The 11,212-nt window shown below is 39.8% G+C and overlaps 1 protein-coding gene across 1 annotated transcript; it reads left to right on the top strand.

The window, feature by feature from the left end:
• Positions 1-1,611: 1,611 nt before the first annotated feature.
• Positions 1,612-10,728, top strand: tmx2b (thioredoxin-related transmembrane protein 2b). The gene is made up of 8 exons (XM_048261772.1): positions 1,612-2,481; positions 3,452-3,512; positions 3,912-4,025; positions 4,473-4,549; positions 7,919-8,025; positions 8,757-8,822; positions 8,919-9,048; positions 9,374-10,728. Exons 1-8 carry the CDS (start codon positions 2,293-2,295, stop codon positions 9,557-9,559), a joined length of 930 nt encoding a protein of 309 aa, XP_048117729.1. The 5' UTR covers positions 1,612-2,292; the 3' UTR covers positions 9,560-10,728.
• Positions 10,729-11,212: the final 484 nt, after the last annotated feature.

An 11,212-nucleotide genomic window follows, 5' to 3' on the forward strand; every position in this document is an offset into this window, starting at 1 on the left:
ACCCAGATAGCAAGAGGCTGGCGGACATACTGTCAACATTTAGCTTTCCAAAAACGGGAGATTATTTTTTTTTTTTGGGGGTCAGTGTTTATACCGGATCTGTGTTTGCATATGTAATACTTACCATTACCTTACGCATGCCAGTTGTATCGTATCCACCAGCTGCCTGCCTGTAGCCTGACGAGCACTCACTGTTCGCAGTGCTCAGTCCGAGGGCCGGGATAATCGGTTGTCTTTCAAATTCTCTCTGCACGCAACAGGACAGCGCTATGAGTCCCATGCGTTTCCCACCGGCGGAGCTAGTTGGCTAGTTCAAACTTTTGCCAACTTAATAAAAGCTTAACTTGTGTCACACTGTGTGCCATCAGCAACATTATCTTATTTGTTTTCAAGTAGCAAGGAATTCAAGCCAAACCCTTGCAACTCTGCCATCAATCATTATGTTAAGCCCGCCTAACGACTCTATGCACGATTTGATTGGCCTGATAGAAGTTTAATTTTTCGAGCTCATAAGCCAACGGAGAGTTGCTAGACTAGCCCTGGCAGCAAATTTAATTTGCTGCCGCTAGGGTGCGTCTAGATTTCTAGGCTAGCCTGCCTGCAGCCTAACCTGACCCTAGCCAGATGAATTTCGTTCCGCTTAGCTTCGCCTAGATTCACTCACATCCATCTGGGACCTCTTCCATTGAGAGTGATTTCTGCAACCAACTTTATGGTTCAGCCAATCAGGACGCAGGGCGGGAGTTTCATAGATGTGACGTAGTGGACAAGCGACCGTGAGACTGTTATCAGCGTCACGGGTTGGCTTCGGCGTGAGTGGTTGAAGTAGCACGCCAATAGATGACGGACAAGTGGCTTATTCAATCATATGCAAGCATTTTTTGATTAGGCCCAGCCTTCTGAAGCAACACTTCAATGGATCGGTTCCAGATGGATGAGTGGAGCTAGGCGGAGCAAAATTCATCTGGCAAGGGTCAGGTTACCTGCAGCCAACTTCCAAAACTCCAAAGCTGCTTGCTGTCTGATTTGGTTCCGAGGACACAAGTTCAGTGTATCAACAACACTCAATAACAGTTTATGTCATGTGTTAATCAATTAAATTTCCAACAATTTCACAACAGCTAGTTCTGGAGTGGGCCATTCAACTAGCCCGCTTGCTTACGACGAGACTCAGGCTGTGCAGTCGGCACCCACTTCCTTATTTGGGTTTTGGGTTGCCAGGTTTTAGCCTATGACAAAACGGTTGAAATTGAAACTAAGTGATCGTGTAGGGTGTATTTCATACAAAACCTGGCAACCTGGGAGATGTCAGACTAATATAAAAAATGAATGGATCAATGATTTTAAAATGAAGTTTGATGGCCATGCAAATTATGGGAGTTTTCCGGGAGAAATAACAAAACGGGAGGGTGTCGGGAGATGACCTTGAAATACGGGAGAACCCGGGAAAAACGGGAGTGTTGACAGGTATGCTGGAGGACCACTGTAGGTCCATTGGGGGCATAGCTGGCGGTCCGCTGGCATTTTGCTCATCGGTTCTCCGGCGGTCCGCTGGCGGGTTGCAGACAAATTGCCCAATATTTTGCCACTATTGGTCTAAAATAATTTTAATTTGTTCAGTTATACTCCATATATCATTTTATTAACTTTTCTTAATATTCATGACAAGTTCAATTTAAAGAGGTGGTAGGCTACAACGGCGGACCCCACCTACTGCACCGGCGGCATACACAGTGGTCCGCTATCTGCCAATCTGATTTTGCTATCTGGGTAAATCCCTGTCATGTCATGATTTAGGCCTAAACTGTCCAATTTAGGGTACTTTTAATGTTGAAGAAATGTTTGTCATTGTAAGTCGCTTTGGTAAAAAGTGTCTAGGCCTGTAACAAACGTAAAAGACTGTTATGATCCGAAATAAACCAGACCACTATTTTTCATATTTTGTTAAAGGGTGTTCTATGCTTGGAATGCTGGAATAGTAGGCTAACTTCCTGTTGTCCTCCCCTTTAAGAAGTCCTTCCATCTATGCAGTAATCTATGCGTCTTCCTAAAAAAAAAAACAACCAATAAAGACTCATATGGCCACTCTGTTGCCAATCGTCTGCGCTTTTCAGAGGAGGCGGGACTGTTTGCAACATTTTGTCCGCAGTGACCTCTGGGTCTGCTTCCTTACCTTTAATTGTAATTTATGTCAGCCTACGGAAAGCCATTACCACGACGGGTTTAGCTTCAGTCTTCACTGTCTGTCCTTTTCACCGTGTTGCAACTAGCCGTCTCTCGCCGTTGCTGAAAATGGCGTTACTTACTCCTCTATTCGCGTTTCTTTATCACTTGCCACTGGTATACAAATGGTTGTTAAAGCCGTATTATATCGCCTCCTTGTTTATGTCACTTGCTTTCTTGATGATCCGCAAGACCCCAGGCATCTGCGAACACCTATCGTCTACACGAGAGGATGGGAACTCCTGCGACTTTGACTGGGTCAGTAACGTTATAATGTTTAACTAATGTAAACTCAAATCCAAGTTGTATATGGAGAGGACAGAATTGGCACGTTGTGTTTTTATATCATTATGGAATCGATTAACGCTACAATTACAGCCCATGCCTCGTTAACGTTATTGCTGTTTTTGTGCAGAGCCTTTCAATGATGTTCGCTAATGTTAGCATAACGTTACTGTTATGCTGTCATCAGTCAGTCGAATAACGTTAACATTATATTGTGGCAGACTTGTGGATGTATTACGTAAGACAATGCAATATTGATCATTAACTTGCTTGATTGAAGTCCTGGTCCAGGTTTAAGGTAGTAGTTGCGACTGTTGGGCCTACGTTTGGCAAGGGATGGCTAACATTAGCCTGAGCTTGTGTCAGGGATGCGGGCCAGGCAAGGTGCGTAACGTACACACACAGCAGTGGTCGACTCCCATTCAGGTGTGCTAGAGGATTATAACATATCGCATGAACCTTTTTGGCGAGTCCTTTCAGCTCTGAGACATAGCTGGTTGTGGACTGAAATGTGCGTAATGGGTATGCTTCTCAAAGGTTGAATTCCAAAGTAGAATGAATGGCAGTTGGGTTGGGACAGGGGACAATTAGCAATGCACACACTTATCGCAACCCCGCAGCCAGTGTCATTACATTTTTTATTAGATGGTCCGACTCAGCAGCTAGTTTAGCCATTTGGGTACAGTTAAGGGCTATTTTGCCATTTAAACAAAGCCATGTGTATGCTATGGTCATTTTTGGGAACTCTTGCTCTATTGCTGTTGCCAGCTAATTGACTTGTGAATGGAGTGTGTGTGTGAAGGGGACCATTTTGTCATATCCCTTAACTGATACTGATACCTCATCGAGTTTACACTAGGCTTTATTTCTCAAAAAATGGGGTGGAGAGAGGTAACTTGCTGACATTAATCTAAAACGGTTTTGCTGTGTGACTTTCTTGCAGAGAGAAGTGGAGATTCTCATGTTCCTCAGTGCAATCGTCATGTTGAAGAACAGAAGAGCAAGTAAGAGTTCCTCACCACAAACAGACCCATCAGCACTACCTGTTTCAAACTATGTTCACAGGTCCAATTTTATAGCCTGCATAGGATTCTGATTGTTGTCAAAACAAACATATTTACAGTGTGAATATGTAGAGGGGCTTATTTTAAGCCTTGCATAATTTGAATCACAATAGTTTTGTTTAGTCAACGTCTAACGTTGCCACCCACATTGTTGTTAGTAGCTGATGTTTGGTTTGATTACAATCTTCTATTTGTTGTGGGGTCTCAGAATGTTCGTTATTTGTAGGCCCACTCCTATGTGTCACTCATAAATCATGTAACATCTCACTTTTTAAACAGTCCCTAACATCTGTCTTTGTAGTTTTTAATAAGTTCATATGTGTTTGTTTGGTGTTTTAGTAACAGTGGAACAACACGTTGGAAACATCATCCTCTTCAGCAAGGTGGCCAATGTCTTTTTGTTCTTCAGGCTGGATATTCGTATGGGCCTGCTCTACCTGACGCTCTGCATTGGTCAGTATTGGATCAACCTATACACTTAGGCAGGGATCACATTGGAAATAATAAAGCAGCAGCGGTAAAGCTAAACGCAACTCTCAGACCATAATAATTCAAATGATGTTATATCTCGTTCCTAAGTTACACGAATGGTCTATGCTCGCATTGCGCTTTGAAAGTTGAACCAAGTTCAACACTCATTGTTTGATGCTAGCGTAACTCTACTGCTCCAACTGTTCCGCTGCCAAACTTTAGCGAACCGTTTGCCAATGGTCGTTGTGATCCTTGCGTTCTGAATTACCACCATGCTTTGCTTACCAGTGTCCCATTACTGTTCCGTCCCATCTTAAAAGCATTTCAATTGAACCTTGATGTAATCAAACTGGACTTTACCAGTTCAACTGGACTATGATTTACTACAGTTTATAGGAATGAACATGTTACTCTGTCTCTGTTCCACAGTGTTTCTCATGACGTGTAAGCCACCACTGTACATGGGCCCCGAGTACATTAAATACTTCAATGACAAGACCATAGATGTGAGTATTGCCTGAAAACTTGACTCCATATTTGTCCTGTGAGTAAATAAACTGTGCACAGAAAGCTTGTATGATTGAGACCCCAAATCATTTCCTGTCAGTCTCTGACTGTCCTATCAAAAAATAAAGGTGAAAACCCTCAACAAACAAAAAATAATGTAACTTCTCTGAGCATGTAGCGTCAATTGCAAAATCATGTTGGTTTATCCTTTACAACATTAGGAAGATCAGACCTTATCTGACACAAGATTCCACACAACTTCTTGCAGACCATGGTTATCTCCAAGCTGGACTATTGTAATTCACTGTTAGCTAGTCTACATGCTTGTGTAGTAAGATCGTTACAACTGATTCAGAATGCTGCAGCATGCCTGGTCTTCAATCAGCCAAAGAGGACACATATAACAGTGTTGGGGAAGTTACCTAGGTTGGTAACACTTTACTTGACGGGTTTAGTTCATAACACATTCATAGCAGCTGTCATAAACTGCACATAAAGCATTCATGACTGTCATGACTCAACATTCATACCAAACCTTTCATGAATGTGGAAGACGGAACGACGACAACTTGTCAAAATAAAAGTCCAACAATCGCAAAGCAGCATTGCCATTTTTGTTCCAAACCTCTTACCTGAACATATCACATCTGAGTCAATGGGCTACTCCGGTGCCAAAAAGACAGAACATGGTCAAGCAAATATTTTTTGTTTCATAAAAATGTATTTGTTTTATGATGTAACCTTTGCAGATGATTTCTCATCTTTTGGTACTGGGAATGTCCAACCTTTCCAGGTTACACAAATACGGGTCAGCTGAATGTAGGCTAGTTTACCTCCCAGTGTTAAACTCAGTGATTACTAAACTCGTACTTCACAACTTGTATAGTGAAGTGACATTCCATGTAGACTTCATAAGATCATTTTTTTTCATGAAAGGTTTGGTATGAATGTTGAGTCATGTCTCATGAAACAGTCATGAATGCTTTATGTGCAGTTTATGACAGCTGCTATGAATGAGTTATGAACTCACCCGTCAAGTAAAGTGTTACCGTTACTTTTAGTAGAAGTAGTGTTTGCTCGTTACTTCTTAAAAAAGTAACCCGTTACTTTACTTAGTTACCCTCTATGGAAAGTAACCTTTTACATTACTCGTTACTTTTACGTTACTTTTATGTTGCTCGACTTTGGGGAAAACCCGATATCTGTTCCTAAATGTGGAAGCCTATATAAAGTTGTACTATGGAAGACATAACAGGTATTTCTTTTGTGCTCTTTATTATAAAAAATGCCACGAACAGAGCACTTTACAAGACAACTTTGGGCTATTAGACTTCAACACCACCACTAAAGCCCTATGAAACAACATCAAATAACATAGCCTCGATACATCTTATGGGCATATAGGTGAACACAAAATACATAAAGGCTAATTTTATAGCCTTACTCTTTCATTGAACAGGCTCCTCGGAAATTGGTACAAAGCTAGTGCAAATCGTATCAATAGGCTGGCAGTTGAGTTAACGGCAGTGGACAAAAGTTTCTCACCAGGGCACAGTGTACACCTTACGCTCACATTCCTCATAAAACATCTTAGTTTTAACGAGTTTGAAGTAATGGGAATATCTCCATCCCTCAAAAGTTAGCGTTGGATGCTTCTCACTTGCCATGATTGCTCTTCATGCTACCAGCCTCTGTCACGTACCATCCGTGTAGAGCTTGGGACTTGCGCAAGCGAGCAGCTGCAAAGGAGTGTCGCTGTCAAATCTGTCCCTGGAAAAAGTAACATTGCGCTGAATTGAAAAAGGAACTACGTTTTGTTACCAAATTTTCAGTAGTAGCGCGTTACACTACTTTTAACTCGAAAAACTAGTTACTTTACTGTAATGCATTACTTTGTAACTCGTTAAACACAACACTGCATGTAACTCCTCTCCTCGTTACTCTCCACTGGCTCCCTATAGTGGCCAGAGTTCAATTTAAATCTCTCACTTTTTCCTTTAGTACACCGACTGGATCTGCTCCCTGCTATCTTAATTCAATGATCAAGATGAATGTCCTTAACCGCCCAATGCGGTCTTCTGATGAGCGTCTGTTGTGTCGATCAGCCATAAACGCGACTCTTTTCCTCAGTGGTTCCTTGTTGGTGGAATGAGTTGCCCAGTGCTCTCTGTTCCTGTGATAGTTTTGGGTCTTTCAAGAGGGATCTAAAGGCATATCTGTTCCACATGCACTTAGTTTATTAAGTGTTTCTTATGCGTTATGCTTTGTATATTATAGTATTTATTCATTTTCATTAGGCTGTTGATTTGAATTGACATTGTTGTTTATTATTTCTATTCTAATGTAGTCTTACCAAGTTTTTAATGTTTACTGTTAAATTTAACGATTGTATTGTTGTTATTTATATGTCGCTTTGGACAAAAGCGTCTGCTAAATACCATAACCAAATATATAGACTACATCAGACTACATCAAACACTGTGACTCAATTACTGACTTTAAAAACAGACTTAAAACTTATCTCTTCAAGATGGCTTATGGACTGACTGACTGACTGACAGACATTTACTTTTTTTTTTGTTGAGATGACTATAATTTTAAAAACCTTTTTGTTTATTTGTGAAGTGACCTTGGGTGACCTGAAAGGCACTCTAAATAAAATGAAGGAGAGAGAAGAAAATGTGCTGCCTAGATCATTGATTGGAACTTTACTTTTAAAAAACAGCCTGCTGGTGTTAATAAAATATAAAGTGTTGATTAAAATAAAGTCCTCTGCAATGTCTGCAGCAAGGAATTTGCATATCACCGGAGTTTGTCAACTCTAAAGTCGCACACCAATGCAAAAAAATAGTGTTGACATTGAGGAGTGTTCATTTATTTTCATTGTGTCCTCTAGGTTATAGCTGTGGCCTGAAATGCCTTGTATATGAAAAAATTACTTTCTGAAGCACTTTTGAATTTATTTCCTCAGCATATTAGGTTATATCATAGATTATTATGGCCATTATTTGAACAGTGAAAATAATAATAAAAGAGTTTTTGAACTTTAATGTCACTAATGCTGATTATTCAATGATTCATTTGAATTTAAATATTTAAAATACTTTCACAGCAAAAATTATATATATGCGATTAATTTAGATGAATTAATCACAGAGTATGTAACTAATTCGATTCATTTTTTAAATCGATTGGCAGCCATTATATATATATATATATATATATATATATATATATATATATATATATATATATATATACCTGATTTTATATATATATATATAAAAAGCTTGTATGATTTAAGAGGGTTGTACACATGTTTTCAATTGAGACTAATTAAATTCTGTTTGTTCTTGTGACCTTCACAGGAGGAGCTGGAGAAGGACAGCCGTGTGACCTGGATTGTGGAGTTTTTCGCCAATTGGTCTCCAGAGTGCCAGTCCTTTGCAGCTGTCTATGCAGATCTGTCACTGAAGTAAGAGTCTAGCCTCTCACAACCCTACTGTGCTGAGAACCCCACTCATAACAGCACTGCAACCAAAAGTTACTTTATCTCCTCCAACGTTTGCAATGAAAGCTACATCACTTTCACTAAATATATAGAGTTAAACCAATCTAACCATAGTGGTGGCTTTCTTAATCTATTTAAACGTTTCTTAGACGTTAGTACATCTTTTTTTACATTGTAGGAATCACATACTACAACACATATTCATACAAACACGATCAAATTTGTGATTACAGAGTTTGGTTTTAGCATGGGTTTCCTCCGTAAAAGAGACTAGTATTTAGCTTCACAGCCTGCGGTTAAATTCCTTAAATTCACAGACATGTCTTGGCATGTTAAGTGGCTAAGCTGCTCTCTAGCAGGTAAAACATGTTTAAATGGCTGTAGCCTACATTTAAAACAATTTATTATAATGATGCCACATGTCTACGTTTGTTTAGATCCAGTGACACTGCCATCATGGAAACGGAACGTCACTTTATTTTTTAAGGTTTAGGTTTTAAGCTACCTAAAGGAGAGGGCTGAGTAGTCAGTTTTGCATATTCAATGTCTGAGCAATTGTAGATCTCAAGAACAACAAATATTTTAATCAGTTTAGTTCGTATCCAGCAGCAAGCCTGAACCATGCATTGCGTGTGTGTGTGTGTGTGTGTGTGTGTGTGTTTAATAATTGCCTTTTATGCCTATTTATGATGTAGGTACAGTTGTGCTGGTCTCAAATTCGGAAAAGTGGACATTGGTCGATATGGAGATGTGTCCAAGAAGTAAGTATTTCCATTTCCTCTCACTGCTTAGTCCAGAAACATCCAAAGCATTCTGGGTGATGTTACTGTTCCTGACTATTACCGTCTTGCTCACAGGTACAAGGTGAGCACATCTCCTCTATCGAAGCAGCTGCCCTCCCTGGTCCTTTTCCAGGGAGGCAAAGAGGTCATGAGGCGCCCTCAAGTGGATAAGAAGGGAAGGGCAGTTTCCTGGAGCTTTACTGAGGTGAGGTAGTTCGATGCACAGTACACAAACATGCTTTACAAACATTAATCAAGGATCTCATGTGATGGCTTATGATTTCCCATAGCTTGTGCAAAAAGGCATAGACAGTAGAACGGTGCATTTTGGTGCCCTTCTTAAATGTCTGACAGTGTCTTAATGTTTATGACACACGTAAACACCCCTGGATTACTAACACGAGTCAAGACTGTCTTGGCAGTAGGAGTGTAGATGTCCGTGTACAGTGCTTTTGCATTTTTTGCAACTTTATATTAGCGCTAATGCACTCTATAGTACCTCATAAGATGTCTTCATTCTCTTTTTGTAGGAGAACATCATTAGGGAGTTTAATATGAATGAACTCTATCAGATGTCCAAGAAGCTCAGCAAGAGTAAGGGTGACAAGAGTGAGAAGGCCAACGAGTCCCAGTTCCCACCTGTGCCTGAGGAGGAGGAGCCTGAGGCTGAGGCCAATGCCCAGGAGGTGGAGACAGAGTCCAAGAAGGACAAATAGGAGGCCAAACTTCTCTTGAATGTTGTGATAATCGCCACAGGACTGGCTGGTATTATTCAAGAAGTATTGAGTGAAGTGAGTGAACTTAGCGGTACATACTGGAAACATGCTAAAGATTGTGTTTTTTTCTTCTTTTTTTCCATTGTATAAATTGCGAATTGCAATTTAATTGCAAAACAAGTTTTTTTAAAGTATATTAATACATTAATTTAAAATAGTCCCTCCATGACAACTCCAGTTCTGCATAACGTTTCTTCACTGGACCTCTGTATAATAATATAACTAACTTTTCTTTTTAATGAGTAGGCATAATTTAAGATAATCTAATGAAACATTTCACGCTTTCTACCTCCGGTAGCATGATTAATTGTGGTTGTAAAAAAAAGAAATCCTTAACACAGTTGAATTGAACAAGACTACAAGCAGAAGACTACTGTTTATTATTTACGTGATACCACAGGTCATGTTCCTTGTTTTTTTGTGTAAGTTTTGTGTGTTTTTTTTTTTGTTACATCTGCCTACTGGCATTACTGAGATTGTTTCTTCTCATACTGAAAAGGGACAAGGACATAGATGATTGGGGGTGGTATTTTAGTATCACAACCCTGAATCCATGGTTCTGCCTAGATATCTAACACTCCAGTCATTCCACAAGGGTCCTGGTGACTGTCATTCCTGAAGCAGGTGGCAAGTTTCATATTTTTTTGGCTGCCATCAGACTTTCTGTTTCCCCTACAACCAGGATAAAGTTCTTTTTTGTCATATTGTGCACATTTCCTCCAAGGTGGTCCAGACCTGAAAACACTGAGGTCTTGAGTTGTTTTTAGCTTACATGTTTTTCCATTAAGCCATTATATCATTGTTACCATTATTTAAATAAACCTTCATTTTCTGTCACAGTCCTCAGGATGGATAATATCAGGTGGTTGAATACAGCTGATTGCAACTCCCCTCCCTCATGATACAGGTTACTGTGGTGATGGAATTCCTGCGGTCAACCTGTACTTATTTGTGCTTTGTATAAGTGAGCCTTGCCTTTAAAAAAAAATAAGATAAAAAAAAAAAACTTGATTCATTGTCAGTTCTTTTCACCCATCTTGCTCTGTGGTGACTGAAGATGTAAAAATGTTTTGTTTCTCATATCAAATAAAACAACATGCGTAACTTCACTTCTTATTTTGTGTCTGTCTTTGCTGATAATCTCAGGAGAGCACTTCCACCCTTATCGTCTCAACCACAAAGAGCAGTTTCATTCCTCAGTGTTCATTGAAACAGACATACTAATTTAGGAAAACATTTACACAATTGTAATAGCCCTGAGTTTCCAGTACACTGGAAAATGTGACGAGTACATCTGTGCGATTGCCTTAAAATCAGTCAGCTAAGGATGTTTTACCACAGACTCGCTGTTGTGTGAAATACAGACTATAAAATACTGTGGCAGGAGAACATGATTTATAAAAGACTGAAGCAACTCTGGAATGTGACCATAGTGAGCTGTGATGCAGTTACTGGTTCCATCAACATTTGTAAGGTCAGAGGTCAAATATGACACTGAAAACCGCTGGATAAAACTGAATTTCAAAATAACTAGTCTTAGCACAATTCTACAAACAAGTCACCCACCTTTTTGAATTGATCTAACGGCCTACT

The sequence above is a fragment of the Alosa alosa genome, chromosome 1 (genome assembly GCF_017589495.1).
Source record: "Alosa alosa isolate M-15738 ecotype Scorff River chromosome 1, AALO_Geno_1.1, whole genome shotgun sequence".
Taxonomy (NCBI): domain Eukaryota; kingdom Metazoa; phylum Chordata; class Actinopteri; order Clupeiformes; family Clupeidae; genus Alosa; species Alosa alosa.

Excerpts from the sequence above, each read along its gene's own strand:
- tmx2b (XM_048261772.1), top strand. The coding sequence starts at position 2,293 with ATGGCGTTACTTACTCCTCTATTCGCGTTTCTTTATCACTTGCCACTG. Across the intron at positions 8,026-8,756 it reads TATGCAGATCTGTCACTGAA|GTACAGTTGTGCTGGTCTCA; the intron begins GTAAGAGTCTAG and ends TTTATGATGTAG. Across the intron at positions 8,823-8,918 it reads TATGGAGATGTGTCCAAGAA|GTACAAGGTGAGCACATCTC; the intron begins GTAAGTATTTCC and ends TCTTGCTCACAG.